This window comes from Xyrauchen texanus, chromosome 5 (assembly GCF_025860055.1).
Source record: "Xyrauchen texanus isolate HMW12.3.18 chromosome 5, RBS_HiC_50CHRs, whole genome shotgun sequence".
Lineage (NCBI taxonomy): Eukaryota > Metazoa > Chordata > Actinopteri > Cypriniformes > Catostomidae > Xyrauchen > Xyrauchen texanus.
The window spans coordinates 40266441-40286087 of record NC_068280.1 but is presented as its reverse complement, the minus strand read 5'-3'; the positions used below and the strand labels follow the sequence as shown (position 1 = coordinate 40286087).

The 19647-nt window shown below is 39.0% G+C and overlaps 2 protein-coding genes across 3 annotated transcripts in view; one reads left to right on the top strand and one right to left on the bottom strand.

The window, feature by feature from the left end:
• Nucleotides 1-5678: 5678 nt before the first annotated feature.
• Nucleotides 5679-13350, bottom strand: LOC127644046 (wolframin-like). Of its 2 annotated transcripts, XM_052127055.1 has the most exons (11): nucleotides 13217-13350; nucleotides 12908-13018; nucleotides 12404-12547; nucleotides 12175-12251; nucleotides 11139-11283; nucleotides 10799-10972; nucleotides 10220-10297; nucleotides 9786-9946; nucleotides 9297-9434; nucleotides 8486-9174; nucleotides 5679-7103 (listed from the first exon to the last, which is right to left on the bottom strand). In XM_052127055.1, the coding sequence occupies exons 1-11, from the start codon at nucleotides 13218-13220 to the stop codon at nucleotides 5924-5926; spliced, it is 2901 nt and encodes a 966-aa protein (XP_051983015.1). In that variant the 5' UTR covers nucleotides 13221-13350; the 3' UTR covers nucleotides 5679-5923. The 2 variants fall into 2 exon arrangements, with proteins under 2 accessions (XP_051983015.1, XP_051983014.1); XM_052127054.1 differs by having other exon boundaries at nucleotides 12404-13018.
• A 1733-nt stretch (nucleotides 13351-15083) lies between these two features.
• LOC127644048 (dihydropyrimidinase-related protein 1-like) overlaps nucleotides 15084-19647 on the top strand; it is a 30733-nt gene continuing 26169 nt past the window's right edge. Inside the window, exon 1 of the mRNA XM_052127057.1 lies at nucleotides 15084-15464. Within this exon, the coding sequence (XP_051983017.1) occupies nucleotides 15153-15464 (312 nt within the window). The 5' untranslated portion in view covers nucleotides 15084-15152. The remainder of the gene's footprint in view (nucleotides 15465-19647) is intronic.

Sequence of the window (19647 nt, the reverse complement as noted above, 5' to 3'; positions counted from 1 at the left end):
TCATGGTATAAATAGTTGGGGGGGGGGGGGTTACTTTTTTGATTATTGGGGGGTTACATTGGACTTTATGCTGACACATATTGGCATGGATGTAGCATCACACAAAACCAAACGTTTTCAATTACCGGATCCTATTGTAGGCGTATTTGTCACCTATGATTTATTTATTTATCAACCAAAAGTGTCCAGTAATGGAAGGGTTACCCAGATAAAGTGAGTATTATTCGACTTGTCATGTGACAGCAAGGTGGAAACCATGACATAAATAAAACATCTTTTTCTTTTCTTTTTCTGTTGTGAAAATGCTGATATAACTGGAATTTTCATCACATGTGAAAATACATCAGTACAATTATTTTTTTAAAGTAGAGGTAAAACTTTTTTTACGGTTTAAAAAGTTACGAAGTGCATGTTTAAATGAAAAATGACATGTACAAAGCAGCTGAAACCTGCTATCTTTAAGACCACTCAAGTTTACATGTAACATCCTATTCACTCTAGAAAGTACATGGAAAGTTATTGTTCCACTGAGGTGCCATTCACCTAAAGCGTGACTGTTTGTGTGGTGTAGATGTGGTAATGAATAGTTGGGTGTCTGTGTAGCCTTTATGACACAGAGGACAGTGATTGTTTTTGACATATGGCAAAGGTTGATTGAATGTAATTGTCAAACACATGCTTTTAATTAATCCATTTTATAGTGTTATGATGTTAATGGGGTGCTTTAAAATTGACGAGTGATCTTGCTTGCTCGCTTTCTAATTTTTCGTGACTTTATCTGATCGTCGCTTTTCTGTCTTTTCCAGTGTCTTTCACGTGTTTCCATGTCCCATTTTTCTAGTGCTCTTTGCTCTACATATACAAAGGCTGTGCCTCTTACAATCAGTCTATCCATCTCTTTTCCTGTCTTTATCTCCTCTGAGATTTGTTTTACTCTTGATACAGTGCTTGCATGGCAGCACTGTATTGATATTTCTCAAACATTCTGGTCAGGGGTTTGTTCTAAACCCCAAACCCTAAGTATTAAACTTAAGCAGTTCATTCAGCCACTACTGCTTAATGTACAGATCAATTCAAACTTTTTGTTGATAATTTCAGCCTTGTGAATGCTAGCTATTTTTGGTTTTATAAACTTAAGAAATCTATGAATAATGTTTGAAAATTGTCCCATTGACTTACATTGACAATCTAACTGACAACAATGACGTTTTCGTAATATTTTAAAACTGTATTCATATTGGTCTTCTTTCTTCTTTTCCTATTTGCCTACTGAATTGTGATTGGTCTTGTCATTTACATCTGTTTAACCATACAGGAGCCTTTGCACTGCAAAGATCGTGTCATGTTGATTCTCATACACAGTTAACATAAAACAAGACACAGATTGAGTGTCACAACAACACCAAAGCGGCTCTGATGTGGCATTTCATTTACGCATAACTAAGGCCTAAAACCTAAGATTGGCTAAAACTTTAACATTACTCTTGTGCTGCCTTGCAAGCACTGGTATTTCCAGTTTCTTTCTTTTTTTAAGTTTTTTTAATAACTACAGAATGCTGACATCACCTACTAAAGTTCATATAATTTTTGTTATAATGCTTCTCTTCTTTATCTCTCTCACTTTGTTTCTTTCTATCTCACTAAATACGATGACCATCCGATGCACTGTTACCATGGCAATAGGACTTCTGCCATTACACATTCTCTCATGCTCTAGTCTCAGACATGATATGAAACACACTCACGTTCACAATGCAATTAGGGAATAATGGCTTGAGTTTTTCAGGGTACTCTCTCTCCCTCTCTCTCTCTCTCTCTCTCTCTCTCTCACTCACACACACACACATACATTCACATACATAGGCCTATACATGCAAGTATACATACAGAAAAGCATGTTTATCATTATCCAGTGTTACTAATGTGTATATATATATATATGATGCCTAAACATATTCTATTGACACTTAATGGAAAAATAAAAGAGCAAATGCAGGAATATGATTATATGACCTCTGTATACCACTGATTACATTCTTCTTTAAATTATAATGTTTTCAGTGTCAGAATTGTTTTTCATAGTGTTGTTTCTCGCTCTTTCTATTTCTTTATCTGTCACTAATACACATGCACACACACCACACATGATTAAAATAACTACATGCAGCAATCCAGCCTCCGACCTTACAGATTGTGAATGTTAAAGGCACTTTACACCCACTATCAGGTTTTTTCCATATCACACATAAAAACAACAAAAAGGAGTAATATGACTGTGTTGGTATATGTACATTAGACTATTGAATGATGTGGGCTAATATCTGTAAACCATAAAAATAATTCCTGCAAAAGCTTAATTTATATGGTTATCTTTGCACAAACACTCCATACATAAATACTCAATGCATTCTGTAATCCATGACTAAATGTGATCAGTCAGTCAAAAGTCAACAAAAGCACACAACATATACACATGTACTGTAAATAATAATCACACATGGGTCATAGCCATAATTTTGTGGGTATCATTTTGGTTTGCAAAGGTCTGGCTAAATAAAAAATATAAAACATACCTAAAAATATCAAAGACACCTCTAACTTACAGTTGAACAGAACAAAACATTTGAATATCAAAAATATTTGAATATCTGTGACACACTAAAATTACCTTTTTTAAAACATCAAAAGCACTACGGAGAATGGAAATTTAACAAATCTTTCTAGAAAACAAAGTTTATGTATGGAATGAGGGCAAAAATACTCATTGGATAATAACTGAAAATATTTACTGGTAGCATTTTGAAAAAATTACAAATAAACAAACAATACATTATAAAATGCTTTACAGATTGCTACTACACATCCAATCAAAAATCATTAAACTTTGCATCATGTATATATTTGAATGTACATGAATTATGGATCATTAATTAAGCATGATACAATGTTTGTAAATTACTACATAATTAAAGTTATGAAGTGTTAACCAATCTAACTGCAATCTAATAATTTTACTATTATTTTTACACAAAAGTAATACATAAACTCTGATGTAATTAACAGATATTTATATTAATAAAATGTTTTATTTAGTGACATGCAGACTGCCAAGAAACCTCTACTATTAACCAATAAGGAGCATAAACATGAATTTCAAGTCTCTCCTCCACATCTGGGGCCTTATGTATAAAACTTGGCACAGGTTTCATCCAAATGAATGTGTATTCCCAAAGTTTTCAGATTTATAAATCTCTACATATGCTACAACCAGGGCAAATTCACTTTATAAATCCCAGTTAGAGAAAGATATTGGTTACATGCAGGAGCTTTATTCTCCGCCCAGTTTCTTCCCCAAAATAACTATACATGGAGCTTACAAAATTTTTACTGTGCATGTCCTCACCTGCATATAATTTTCAGATGCATATTGCCATAGAGATACGTATACTATTGTTGATGACAGTTAATGTTGCATGTGCCTATAAGATATAGATATTTAAAGAAAAAATATTTACTGAATTATTGTCTTTTAAATACCAATTTACCTAAGAAACAAATATATTATAAGAGAAAGTAAATTAAAATAAGTGTATTATTCTCACACCATTGGCATTTTATTTTTTTGGATTGTTGAAATCATACTGTAAATCTAACAAATCTAACAGTCATTTTAAAAATATTTTTTAGCTATTCAAAAGTAATAAATGTTTTACTGAAAGTGAAACAAAACTGATTAAGAAAATTATATCTGCAGTGTAAATGTGAACTTGGCACAAAAATGATCATTGCAATTCTAGCTGGGATGAAGTTGGGCAGGCAGCACATTTTATGTGCAATGTTGTGCAGTACCCTGTCTGTGTGTGGCGATACAGTAATATTTCTGATAAAAACCTATCAAACAGCTGACTGCCAGTCTTTCAAATGGTCTGTTTAACTACTGAATTTGACCACCAGTGTCTGGTATTGCACCATGTATTTCACCATTCCACGACAGTCAAATGCGCATCACAGTTTTATCTTTATTCAAATGTCTTGATTTTTGTCATAGAATGTAATTTCAAGCAGATGGATGTTGTCATTAAAAGCATGGTTCCCCAGTATAACAGCATGGGAAAAGTATTTTTTTCCAACAGGATCCATTACCAATATTTACTTATTACAACTTATATTCCGTATAATGCCTTTTCAATTAGTTGCATGAAATTAAATATCGTATATCGCCACACTAGCGCCACCGAATGGAATTGCACAAATAAACAATGTTTTCAAAACAGCTTTCTGAATACCTCCCTAGTCTGCTGTTGTTTAAAGAGTCAGATAGTCCCACCCCTAACTCACACCATTGGTAGAGTAACTTGTTTGGGTGGGGTCTAAGCGAGTCTCTCAGAACAAAAAAAATGACGTTTTATAGCACCAGAGAGACAGTTATACAGTTTTCGAGAAAATTAACCTCGGAATGTCTTACCCATAGTTGTCTCTGCATATTAAGCTGGAATAGAGGAAAGTATTTTAACTAGAGCTGCCTAAGTTAACGTGTTAATGACCTGTTAACGCAATATTCCTTTAACGCGCATCCTTTTCTTCTTTTACTTTTTGTGCTATATGATGCAATAATACACTGGCATATGCCTAATGATTAACGTGTGATTATACCAGAGTCTCTCCCGCGAAATCCAAACACAAGTGGTCAAAAAAGCAGCATAATACGACCTGTTAATGGTGATGGTCTCGCTTGTCCACTTCTGATTAAATCACCCCAAACGGGTGCGAGCCGTTCATTTATGTTGTTTATTTACATGTAATCATGAATTAACTCTAACGTTGAGTTTGTGCATGAATTTCGGGATCTGCTCACCTGTTAATCAACTGATGCACTTAAGGAAGACTTTTAAACTGGCACAAGAGATTGGAATAACGCAGGTTGCTTTTTAACTTCGCAAACTGTCGGGAAATCCTCAGAGGCAGCACAGCGGAATTTTTTTTGAATTTGTCTGACATTTCCTGCTAACCGTAACCCTGCTGCACAGTCTCCAAGGTTCTGTCAGTGTATCTGCATAATAGTGCGTTTGATAGTGCGCTATACTGTAGAACAGCAGTAGATGCTGGAACCCTGGAGATAATCTACACTTTCATTAGCCTATTTAATCCCACCGAACAGAGGACCTAAAAGTAATTGTTGATGTATTTTACACAGAATTGTCGATTGTAAATGACAGTGCAGACTTTTTTCCGCATGAGTGGTGCAAATAGTCACATGACCAAAGCTGTTTAATTCCACTGTGCAAACATTATGTCTGTTAAAATACCATAAAAGGAAGCAAATATATCCTGTTGTAAAACACATACAAAAATATATACTGTTTATATATATATATATATATATATATATATATATATATATATATATATATATATATATATATATATATATATATATATATAACCTATTTTGAATTGTGCTGTGTTCATTTTCTGTTGTACCAACCTACTACTCTGTTGGTAGGTTAGGTTGTGGGTAAATGACTGAAAAACATTGAATACATCTGAATGAAGCATACTTTGTTCACTTATGAGATATTGTTATTAATCATGATTAACTAAAAGAAAACATCGCAATTTAAAAAAAAGTAAAATTTGACAGCCCTAATTTTAACACTGAAAAAATTACAAACTTCAGCTTTAACTCCATACTTTTTTATTCTAAATATGTGTAGTAGATGAAAAGCGGAGTTTTGTGTCTGTTCAGTTCATTACTTGGAGTGGCAAATTCACACACAGCAGTAAAAGACTGTATGTACACAAGGTGAAGAGTGTGCAGATGGTGCAAACATATTTACGGAAAGTAAATTTTTTATAAATCCTTATGTTCTTCCTGGGAAATTGTATATGTTTATACATCAGGCCTGGATCTCTGCATTCTCTATTATACATTGATTCTAGCATAGAGGAAGGGAGCAAAGAAGAAGTCAAATGCAAATTGAATTGCTTTAAGCATGGTCTTTCTCCAGTTGCGCTCAATCTTGACCTGTCGTCCCTCAGGCACCAGGGATGAGCTGCAGTCCAAGCAGTGTATGGCTTTCAGTTCAAATGCAGGTAGCTTTGCACCCAACTTCCCCTCCAGCTTTGTGCTGAATTCTACCATGCTGCCTGGGTCAAGGTTCAGGAGCACCTGTCTAAACTCATGACTTGCCATCAAGATGATGTCACCTGCTGGATCGTCACTTTTCGTGATCCCATCCTCAGGCATGCCTACCGTCACTTCAAAGCGGTAACTGTCAAAGCGTTTGACATGGCATTGGTGTTTAGCAAAAGCTTTTATTCGACAGAGCTCTTCCTCTTCCTGTTGAAGAAACAGCATGGTGGTGTTGACAAGCACTGAGTCACCTTCCGTTATATTTACTAATGGAGATGTATTATTCCGTGGTTCACACTTCGGGTAAACCTCACCATAGAGACATTGCAGCCAGTCTCCCATGAACACTGGTAGCATGCTTATAACAGACTGAGCTCCGTTTTCTGTTTCAGCTACGCGAACACGACGAAACATTCCTTTCCAGGTGACACGATGGCCTTCCAAATGGCTGCAGAGGAGCTGTGTTTGAGCCATGCCACGATCCTGCCAGGCATGTGGGCCACATATTGAACCATATTGTGGCCAGGTGAGTGTGGAGTTATAAACTTTCAGACCTTCAGCATTATAGATGTAGACTCCAGAGAGTAAAATCAACGTAGAGATGCATAGAAGGATCAGTTTTACCGGGCCTCTGTGGGTGATGGATTGAAAGACTTTGAGAATGGAGAGGCTGAATCGAGTCCAAAGCCGCAGTGTCACTGGCACAGCACACACTGCTAGTGTTACCAGCATTTTAGTCAACTCCAACTCCAGGAACCACTTAACCAACTGAATCAACAGCATTGCGACCAGACCCATAGCCAAAACAGGTAATGCGAACAGGAAGAGGAAGTAGGCGACACAAGTGCGAATGAGACCAATGATGGTTGAGTTCCGGAGCAGAACCACAGAGAACTCACACCACATGAAGCAGACCAGGTACGGCACTAGGAAACAGTACGTCCCTCTGAATCCCCTCATACGTGCCATACTATGAAGCACAAAAAAGGTTATAATCAAGAGTATAATCAAGAGGAACTATACTGATGCTAGTGTATGCATTGCTTAAATATTTGAAGCAAATTTCTACTAATTGGTATACTTCTCAGTCTACACTAAGGCTGCCCCCGATCAAAGATTTTTCTAGTTGACTAGTAGGTGTTAATTTAAGCCATTAGTCGACTATTCATGATATTAATTTAATTTCTTCGAAAACCAGCAAATGACTGTCTGAACATTTTGTTAATTTATAGAAAGAAATGCACATTAGGGTTTTGCTGACAGATGATGATCTCAGGGATCAATGATGGTCAGAGTGATCGCCAATAGCTGATGCCTTTGACCATGTCAAGATGATATATGGCTTGTTTTCTCATTAATGTATTAAATTATTATTATTATTATTATTAGGCTATTATTATTATCAAATTAATATTACAAATAATTTGCCCATAGACACACAGACACGTGCTGGAAGAAACACACTTTATTATATTTTTAAGAACAGATGACAGAAAAGCCGTCTACGCGCATGTAAGACGCGCTGATACAGAGGCGTGCAGTCTCGTGGAACACGCACATTTAAAAGGTTCTCACTCTTTGTTTCTGTCTTCTGATTTTGTATTTTTTTTTTGTAAGAACAGTATCGTCTTAGAGTGCAGCAAATAACCTCAGACATCTCAGTTCAGGAGGTGCTTTGAATTCAGTTCACTTTATTTCCACAGAGCAGTTCATTGTGACCAACTCTGCAGCCTGTAAATAATATCAAATAATACAAAAACACGTTCACCTTGAACCATGATTTATATTTCATGAATGAAAAGGTGGTTACTTTCACCGATCCCTCAGCCCAGGGTTTGCCGATCAAATTGGACATTGCGATCTATAATGTGAAGGAGGGAACAAACAAATGTATTCACTCTCATGATGTATTTTCCCAGACAATGAAATACCCGACCGGTAGAGAATGCACAGAACAACACGCATTTTAAATGCACTTTTTTTTTCCAGTTTCATTTGACATTTTAGTTAAAATAAATAAAAAATAAAGTTCAAAGTTTGAAATCAAGGTGTGTTGCTATATTGTGTAGGCTTATGCCCAACCCTGCTTAACGAAAATTACCCCATTGTACAACGTAGCATCCAACCAGCGGTAATACCGGTGCTCGTCGTTTTCCTGCTGAGTTTTTTTTTTCCTGCGACCAACTGACCAATCAAAACTTGGTTGACCAAGACTCTTGTCATCAACTAGTCGACTATCAGGGGCAGCCCTAGTCTACACCATTGAAGTCATTATCTAAAGAACACTGAATGCTGAAAATTGAAAAATAAAAAGTAAAACTAAAACAGGACTTGTGCAACTATTCCTGTTACCTGAAAAACAGGAAGAGCAGGTAGATGTAAAGCACACAGGGTACACTAAGCTCCAGCACCACTGACTCTCCAAGAGGGATGGTTGCAAAAGTATTCCCCAGCATCCTGAACATCACCATCTCCTTGGGCAACCTGCTGGTCAGGGCACACAAAGATGATGCCACCTCGATGATCAGTGCCCTTCGTGCATATGCTGCCGCAGATGGGCTCAGACTCATGTAGCTCAGTACTGTGAAGAAGATGGCCACCGTGGAGAGCTCTGAACATGGGATCCAGCCTTTATCTGCTACTGGGAAAGTGAAGATCACAAATAACACAGATATCATGAAGTAGAGATACTGCTCCAGGTTATTCCAGCCGAAGTTGGTCTCCGCTTGCTCCATGTCCAGGCTGGGCTCAAAGCGAGTGAGGAGGGCAGTTAAGGCACGGAAGTTGTCCCAGCCTTTGCTGCTCTGGAAGACTCTCAGTGTGCAGATGGCCATGGAGGTAAAAGAGAGGTAGAAGATGAAGAGCGGGATGACAAAAGCAAAGAGATCAATGGTGAGATTGGAAATGATGAAAAAGAAAATAAGGGCATTGACGTGTTGCGTAGGGATGATTGTGCTCAGCCACTGGACACCAGCACGAGATGCCCAGTCAATTAAATGTTCCTTCATCTCTATAATAATGTGGAGAGGGTACTGCAAACCCTACGAGAAGAGGATGGACATTTACACAAAGCAGAACACATTTGCAGAGGAAATCTGAAATATTGGCCAACAAAATTAGGCCAATGAGGGGCTAAAATTAATATGTAATTTATTTAGTTTACCAAGAAGTGAGCTTTTATGTCCAGGGCTCGCTTTATCGCACCACTGCGTCTTGTAGACAGCATCATCCCACTGCCTCCAATTCCCCAGCTTGACTTTCGTTGGCGCTTATGAGAGACTGGAGCAAATTCATTTTTTCCCTATTAGAAAATATCAACACAATCAACTTCTTACTTTGTGAAGAACTCTTTTGAAACCATTGAGCAGTCTAGATTTAAAATTGTATTTTGATGGATTAGCAAGTTGCCAGAGCTACCACTTTTAACAAATCACAGTATGCTTATTACATGGACTGTCCCATTGGAGCACCCTGAGATTAAGTGCCTTGCTCAAGGGCACAATGATGATTTCGATGGAATTATGGAAACTATAGATTAAAAAAAATTAAAATGAATTTTACCAATGTTTTGGGAAAGTAAAGCAGCTGAGAATTAAATAACCAGAATATGAATTATCTGAGCTGATCCTGATATTGTTACATAGCACTTCACCCTATCAAATCTGGCTCCATGACCAGGACTTTTCCTTAATGTGTCCTCTTCTCCCTTTGCATCGACACCTGAGGTGCTCAGTGTGGGAGTGCACCCAATGCCTTCTGTTAATTTTTTTGTCATCTCCACAAAATCTTCCACATCCACATACTGAGAGCCAGCTGTATAAGAAGCAGAATAGGCATAGTTGCATTTCTTTGGCAACATTTTCATTCAGTATATGACAGCTAAGGTTGGTAGTCAAATTGAGTGAAAAACATCAGTTCTTACAAATATTAAATACACCACTTTGATTTATCCTGTTTTTGATCTCAGAATGACATCCTATAGATTAATTTGTAAACTGGATTTAGACATCTTGCAGACTTAAATTTATAAACATTCAAACATGCATGCATAAACAACATTCAAACTAGTGTAGCAAATACACTTACACTCGCTAGACACCATACTTTCCAGGATTTTCCTTTGAGATTGTGCTGTGGGTATTATGCCACACACTGCCGGCTCACCTGATAGGAAGGAGTGATTGATAGCATAAGAAACATTAAGTTGATACTGCACTACATAACTGACGCTATCATGTCCTAACCAGGTGCAACATGATCAAGTGATCAAAGAAAAATCTCTTCCATGTAAAACAGAGTTTTTGTCCTTTTATTCAGTTGCTTAGATTCTAATTCTGTGGTGTAAATTTGGGTAGACCAACAGTGAAATTTCATAGGTCCAAAATCCCACAATGTTCTGACTGGCCTTGAATATAATTGTGTTGCTTCACACAGCATTGTTGTTTTTTGTGTGGGTAGCCAAATTGCTTGTTGTGTCTCGCCTGGATAGGACACGGTGTTCCTACTACTAGTATTAGTCATAAATAGTCTTAAATGTTAAAAGTCTTAAATCTATATAACTCCACTGAAAGCTTTTTTTAAAGGCCACAAGACAGAAGAATACTGCTACTGTGAAAAGAAAACTACCAGATGAGCAAATGCAACCTTGCAGTTTCTGACCATTACCTGGTACAGCATTGACCTGGCTAACATTTTCCAGCATCTCAGACATGGCTACTTTCCTCTTCCTGTCAGGATTGAGTTTCCAGTACATCGTCATTGCAGCCCTTCTCACTGCCTGTTCAAACTTACTCTCTGAGGAGAGCCTTCTTGCCTCTTGTGCATTCTCTGGTGTGATGCCTGCCAGTAGAGAATCAGATTTGATCATTTTATTCAGGTTTTGATTCAACAGTGTGTGATTATTTACAATTATTTATTATTTAACATTACAATCTGTGAACCTTAAGGTTAGGTACATGGGCATAAGCTACAACAAAGAAAAATACTCCACATTCCTTTCCCTCACCTTTCTGTTGGATCCAGCACTTCTGAAGTAGTTTGGCTGCATCTCTCCGTCCTTGCTTTGCTGCCTTCATCAGCCATTCAACAGCTGTATGGTTATTTACCTCTGGATCTTTCTCTTCTCCCAGTTTAAGGTAATATTTACCAAGCTACAGCAAACATATAGATTAAAATACTAAACCACATGATCTAAAAATTATTTGGATCTTTTTGTCCTTTTTATGAGAGTACATTTACTAAAACGTACTTGGCTACAGGATAATCGAGACTGACTTCAGTACCCACCAGCCCTGTGCCATTATGATAAACAATAACAGCTGGCCTAATGTCCCAGAGCCTCAAAGCCAGACTAAGTATCATATAACCATAGCTAATCCTGGCCTCTCTTATGTTAAACTAATTACTTTTCCATGAAAATAGCAATAGAAGTGCTGTTAAGAAACAAACAAACAAACAAACACTAATTACTAAACTTAAGGAATAGATTTACACTGTAAAAGCAATTGCAAAATAAATAATTTAACACGGAGTAAGCTATTATACAACAACTATGCTGTAAAATGTAAAAGTCAGGAGGGCTCATCTTTCAATGTACTGTATATGTGTGTGTTTATCTGTATCAACTGGGTCTATATATCCAGACGCATTTGCTCTGACTGTGAGAGTGTATGTGTGAGAATGTGTTCATGCAGGAGCAGTTAAGTTATTTTGCGAGAGTGGGCTCATCTTCCAGAAAGCTACAAATAGACACTTGTGGCCAGGCCAATATGTCAACTGCAGGGTCAGAAAACACTAAAGAATTTAATTTATACTTGATAATACACTGCGGATAGATTAAAACCTTTAAGCCACAACCAATATTATGTTATAATCATTCAATACCCAATAGTCAGCACAAGCATGTTTTGCACTTTTTATGTCATCTATAAACTACAACAATCACACATTGAATTTAATAACTTTTAAACAGAACTTCCTTGATTATAATGGAATGGATTCTACAAATAATGTGTGTGAAATTCTATATGTAACGGACTCACTCTACTCTGTGCTTTGGGGTCTCCAGCTTCAGCTTTCTCCAGTAGCCCCTCAAAAGGCAGATCCTCATCAGCATCATCTAGGAAAGGAAATAACCAAAAGGTCATTCAATTTCAATTTATTCTGGTACACATTAGTCTCCTCAGAGGTGCATGATGCTGGACATTGGTTTGTGATAATCTATTTTTACAATGTAATTTTTTTAGCTTTTCTAAGCAAAACTTCTCTTACCAGACTCCTCAGCTTTGTCCTGCTCATCAGCCTTTCTTACTTTCTCCTGTATTATCACCTGTTTGGCTGCAGCCAAGAAGCTTCGTTGACGAGGGATCTTACTGGTGACCGCTGCAGGTGCCGTGGTGGTGCAATGTGAACCCTCTGGGAGAGGTGTAAATGAGACATGGTCAGCAGAAATGGTGATGCTGGGTGTTAATGTGTCATTGAGATAAGATAATATTAATGGTGCTGTAGAGGGTTTAGAAGAAAAGCCTGTCAGCGATGTTGATGATGACTGCGTTGGAGCTGGTATAGCTGGAGTAGTTGTAGAAATATAAAATGATTCAGGGTTCGATTGAGGTGTTTTTGGGTTATCGGGTGTCGGTCTGAACAGAACAGAGGTTTTAACTTTAGTGTGTTTTGATGTAGTATATTGAGTTGCAGAAGGGGTCGATTTTGGTGGTTGATCTGCACTGTGAGAGCTGGAAAGAGGAGGACCAGCCGTCTCAGAGAGGTCAGTACCTGGAATGGATTTGGTCAGGGGAACAGGAAAGTTGAGATGTTTGCGGGTTGCACCATCCTCCCTGAGTGTCTCTGGGGGTGATGGTGGGTTGGCACTGACGTCCATCTCGCCTAGAAAGAATAAACATAACAGGCATTTAAAAAAAAAAAAAAAATGTATTTTATGTCAAATGTATAATACATTTTTTATATATAAAAAAATATCAATTGTATATATATAAATAAAGTAAAAAAATAATAGAATGTCGAACAACTGATCTGAGATTAATTTTACCACTCAAAAAAGAAACCAAAATCGAAACAACTTACTCATTTAGACAGATGAAGAGACGGTCTGCATACGTATGCCATGGCACGTTGAAAACAAATTATTTAAAGTTTTTGTTCCGTCCTCATAACCTCCCTGTGAAACCAAAGCCCCACTGAAGGATCGCAGTTGTTGAAGTTCACACTACTCCAAAGAACGGAGGTTCAATTGGGTCAATCAAGTGCCAGTCAAAAAAAAAAACGTGTTATTTGATTGGGTAAGACTGAAAGTGGCGTATGTCATTGCCCAGCGATTTTTTGTCATGGCACTTATTTGGGATTCAGATGTCAAACCCATAGGTCAAACCACATTATATTTGGCACCTCATAAAGCAGCTGCACGGGACTAATGGTATACTTAGCATAGACGAAATAAACAGTTAAAATGTGCAGTCCTTTCTTGTAATCATGATAAAGTCATTATAGAACATATTAAATCCAGTGACTGTACCTCGTCATGCAGCCACTAGATGTCAACGGGGTGATACGAGATAGCAGCTTTTTTAAAGGTGGCGTATGCATGACCATCTGTTTATAGGCGATCATTAATCCGTTAAAACAGAAAACTGTAGCTAACGCACTCTTATTATATTAGTCCAAACGCTACTAATGGGAACATGAATGCGTATTAATTAGACATTGTTTTTCAGTGACAGGTCGTTTTGTAGTGCTGAAAGACAGCTCCATGTTCAGGCAACACTCTAATGTCGTGAAATATAACTGAAAGAATGGACACCTAAGGGGCCGTTCACACCGAACATGTCCTTGCGCTAAAATAGCTAGACACAGTGCAAATAGAGCAATCTTGTGTCTCGAGATTTCGTTTTTAAGTTATTTTAACACGACACGGTGTCTTAAAGGGATAGTTCACCCCAAAATGATAATGTTCTCTTCATTAAATCATCCTCATGCCATCCCAGATGTGTATTTTCTTCCTTCTGGTGAATAGGCCTACAAACGAAGATTTTTAGAAGAATATTTCAGCTCTGTAGGTCCTTACAATGCAAGTGAATGGGTACCACAATTCTGAAGCTCCAAAAATCACATAACGGCAGCAGAAAAGTAATCCATACAACTTTAGTGGTTAAATGTATATTAGAAGCAATATGATAGCTGTGGGTGAGAAACAGTTCAATATTAAAGTCTTTTTTTATATTTAAATTATCCTCCCTACCTAGTTGGTGGCGATATGCCATATGAATGGCCAATCACAAAATAAGGAAATTTGATAAATTGATAGAGGAATAAATATTGATCTGTTTCTCACCCACACTATCATATCACTTCAGAATACATGGATTTATCAACTTACTTTTAAGTTGCATTTATGTCCTTTTGGAGCTTAAAATGTTGGTACCCATTGACTTGCATTGTGAAGATCTACAGAGCTGAAATATTCTTCCAAAAATCTTTGTGTTCAGTAGAACAAAGAAAGTCATACACATCTGGGATGTCATGAGGATGAGTAAATTGTTCATTTTGGGGTGAACATTCCCTTTAATAATGCTACTTTTTTGCGTGCGCGGGAGACGGTGAAAAACAGACGTGGTGCAATGACCAAGGATGTTCATCTAACGCATGGTGAAAAACAATTGGAAACGGGCGCCAAAACGTTAAGGCGTGAACCCCCTAAGACCGTAGACTGCTACTCTTTAACCCAACAAAATGCAAAGAACAAGCTTTGATCAAGTGAAATATATTTGTTTTAACCGGTCCAGTTTCATAGAAGTCCAGTTTTGTATGTGGATTTGAGCATGCATTGTTGCTTAACTCAGACTAGCTCTTCTGGCTGAAAGTAGATTAACGCATCATTCGCTTTATCAGTCTGCGTGCTGTGACCTCCGCTCAGCATCGCCTGGCAAACCAAGCTTGACCTGGTTTTCAGCACTGGCATATTGCTTTAGCGCTGTATTTGAGTATCATCCCCCCGATATATGTGATGTCGGACTGCAGGCGACAGTGGAACCGGGAAGATGAGCTCCCTGTGTACCTGGCTAAACCCATCTCTGGACCTAACCAGCGGCACAAGTCTCAAGGACTGTTTAGCTCCGTCGAGGGCGCATATGATAACAAGACTATAAATTTTGATCAGTATGCGGTGGGAAGGAAAGGAAACAGGACGCCACGGAGCTGTAGCAGAGAGCGCATTCTGGATGGGGACATTGGAGCTTATGAGATCGGCGGGGGTTCCCTGATCAGCTCAACGGGCGAGAAAGATCAGACTGTAAATTATGGGCAAAACAACGGGAAGGTGGGCTATTTATTTATTAAAAAATATTTTATTTTGTTAATGCTTGAGGGAAAAAACTTCTGTGGAGGTTTGATTGTGGGAAATCTTGAAGTGCGAATTTATTTTCCTTAAAAATATTTGCTCATAGTAAGAACTTCATCTCTTTGTTAAGCACAGAGGGAGCAGCTAGGGGCCGTTCAACTGGAACACGTTGTTTATTTCTACATATAATGAAATGTTGTACTGCACTAATGTGACGCCTTTTTGTCTATCAACATCTTTTTACCGTTTAAAAAAAATTATGAAAAATAAAACCTAAAAGTAACCATTCGATAACATTCTGATTCTTATTAGGTTGTCACAAAAACCTCCCTGCAATGTTCTGGGATGTTTAGTTTATTGTTATAAAAATAAGAGAACTTCTGATAAGCTCTTATTAGGTTGTCACAAAAACCTCCCTGTAATGTTCTGGGAAGTTTAGTTTATTGTTATCAAAGTAAAACCTAAAAAAAACATTAGAGAACGTTCTGTAAACATGTGTCACACAAAAACCTCACTGCAACATTCTGGGAATGTTATTTTATGGTTATAAATGATAGAACCTAGGTAAACATTCCTAGAACGTTATAATTGGTTCCCAAGAAATAGGCAATCAATTTGGGAATCAAGCGCTAACGTTAGGATAATGTTCTACATTTGCTGAGTTCTTGCGCTAGAAGAAGCTAGAAGCAGTGAAATCAATGGAACTGAACGCAGGTGCCTCAAGACGCGTTTATTTTCATTTTTTCTATTTTTCATTATTATAATTTTGTTCTCCCCAGTTTGGAATTCCCAATGGAATCTTAAGTCATTGTGGTGGCGTAGCGAATCGCCTCAATCCGTGTGGCAGAGGACGAATCAGTTGCCTCTGCTTCTGAGACAGTCAATCCATGCATTTTATCACATGACTTGTTGAGCACGATTCTGCAGAGACCTAGCGCATGTGGAGACTTTGTGCTATTCTCAGCTGCATCCATGCACAACACACCACGTGACCAACAATGTAGATCATTCTGGTGAATGATAATGTTTGCTAATTGTATGGACACTACAAGACACTGTACTGGACGAAGTGCGCTTGCGCATTAGTTCTGCTGTCCAGCGTGCACATCCTCCCCCGCCAGGTTGATAATATAGTTTGTTGCATGTAGTTGCATAAGTTCATTATACTCGGAAAGCTTTCTGTAATAAATACATTCGACTGGATTCAAAGAACGGACTCATCACTCATTTCAACATGGTGTCAGAAGATATGAAACGGATCTATCGCCTGTGAGTTTCACACGTTTTTTCTGAGAAATAACGTCAAGTTAAAAGTTACGAATAAAGACGTGATGGCGGATGGATTTCGCAGACCAGATCCCCTCGTTTTTGACGGGAACCTTGCTGAGAATTGGCGGATTTTTGAACAAGAATATGATATATTCATTGCAGCGGCGCACTCTGACAAGCCTGCCAAAACAAAGGCATATATTCTCCTCAATCTAGCAGGAGCGGAGGCCATCGAACGTGAGCGTTCATTTGTTTACACAGCAGAGGTGAGGGCGCCAGGTGAAGCTGGAGCCGTTGTCGTTCCAGCTGAGTCTAGAGAAGACCCCGAGTGTTTGAAACGGAAATTTCGGGAGGTATGCAACCCTCAACATAACAAAACTATGGAGAGACACAAGTTTCATTCACGAAATCAAAAGCAAGGTGAGACTATCGAATCTTACATAAGTGATTTGAGGATCAAAGCTAGCAGTTGTCACTTTGGAAACCTGGCAGATGAACTGATATGTGACAGAATAGTATGTGGCATCAGAAATGACAGTATAAGAAAGGCTTTGCTACGTGATAGTGAATTAACTCTAACTAAAGCCATTACAATCTGCCGCATTTATGAGATGACTGAGGAAAATAATAGAACTCTAGCCATGCCCCAAACAGCCACCACTGTTGACGCAATTCAGCCAAATCCCAGTGGGTGGCAACAGAGGTCAAGATATAAATCTCAAGCAGTCAAATACGAGACAAAATCCATTACAAACTGCAGCAATTGTGGAAGCAGCCATGCTGCACAGAGAGACAAATGTCCTGCTTTTGGCCAGCAATGCCATAACTGTAAAAAATTAAATCATTATAAAAAATGCTGCAAGTCCATGTCACACCGTCAAGGCTATGAAAAGAAAAGTTATGCAAAACACAAAGACTATAGAAAACCTGTGTACCAGTTAGAGCTGGAAAAGCCAGACAACAGTGCCAGTGATGACACTTTTTATGTGGATGGTGTCAAACTTCGGCGACAAGTGTGTAAACACCATCACTCCTCAGACAGAAGGAAAGGATGAAGGATTTGTTACACTGCACATACATAACAAGCCCTTTGAGATGAAAGTTGATACAGGTGCTAGGTGTAGCGTATTGTCAAAAGATGCCTTCCAACTGCTTGCTGACGGTGAGCGACCAATGAAATGCACCAAAGACACCAACTTAGTGGCTTATGGAGGCAGCAAAATAGAGACTACTGGAATAGTTACACTGCCTTGTTGCTTAGATGGACAGCAACACACACTACCTTTTTCCTAGTGGACCGAGATGTAGTGCCACTACTGGGATTTCGTGCATGTGTGCGCTTAGGAATTGTCACAATGAGCCCTCACGTTCATCAGGTCAGCACCGAGGCGATGCTGATTTCACTAAACAGATTTTCGCACAATACAAAGATGTGTTCAGTGAGGAGCTCGGAAAACTCCTATCACATACTCTATGACACTGGATCCAACTGTACAACCAGTGGTTAGGTCCAGCACACCGCATCCCAGTGGCAATGCAGACACGAGTCAAAGCCGAGCTTGACAGCATGCAGAATAAAGGCGTCATAACCACAGTTTCTGAACCTACTGACTGGGTTTAGATCCATGGTGGCAACACATAAAAGGACAAACAAGAAATCAGACTGTGTATCAATCCAAAAGACCTCAACACTGCTCTGAAGAGACCCCATTATCCAATGCGTGGCGTTGAGGAAGTTGCGACCCAGATGTCAGGTGCTACAGTGTTCTCTGTGCTAGATGCAAGGAGCTCATTCTGGCAAATACGTCTGGATCACAAGTCATCAATGCTGACCACATTCAGCACACCTTTTGGCGCTATAGATTCCTTCAGTATGCCTTTTGGCATAAGCTCAGCAAGCGAAGTTTTCCAGCTTCGATGGAACAACTGTTTGCTGGATATCCGTGTGCTATTATAGTAGATGACATCATCATAGGAGGTTGTGATGCTATAGAACATGGCGCCAATCTAAAACAGGTGCTCGACCGGGCCCGAGAGATAAACCTCAGGCTGAACCGTCTCAAATGCAAGTTCCGCCTGAACCAGGTCTGTTATGTGGGTCACATATTTACAAAGGAGGGCCTAAAAGCCGACCCTGCCAAGACTGCAGCTATCACAGATATGCCAGTCCCTCAGGGCGTCCCAACCATGCAGCGATTCCTTGGTATGGTGAACTATCTTGGGAAGTTCATCCCAAACCTCAGCGAGATTGCAGCGCCTCTGAGACAGCTCACACACAAAGACACTGCATGGAGCTGGTTTCCTCAGCATCAGCAGGCGTTTGACCATCTTAAGTCATGCCTATCCAGTGCACCAGTCTTATCCTACTATGATGTGAGAAAAGCAGTTACGCTGACCTGTGATGCGTCATGTTCACGGACTTGGTGCTGCATGTTTACAGGAGGAGAGACCAGTAAGCCTATGCGTCTCGTACACTCACTGACACGGAACGCTGATATGCTCAAATCGAGAAGGAGCTGTTGGCAGTGGTGTTTGCATGTACCAAATTCAAGGATTATGTGTATGGGAAGCCTCACGGTCATTGAAACAGACCATCAACCCCTCGTCACAATCCTAAAGAGCCCATCCACACTGCTCCTGCCCGACTGCAAAGGATGCTACTACAGTTACAAGCCTATGATATCACACTGGTCTACAAGAAGGGTAAGCACATGTACCTAGCCGACACCCTATCACGAGCTCCAAACAAAGCTGTCTCACAATGCCCAGCTACCAATAACACATTTGAGGTGATGTCGGTCAGCTACATCTCAACTAACCGACTAGAGGAGCTCCGGACCCACACAGCACAGGATCAGGGCTACAAATTCTTAGCAAAACCATTCAACACGGA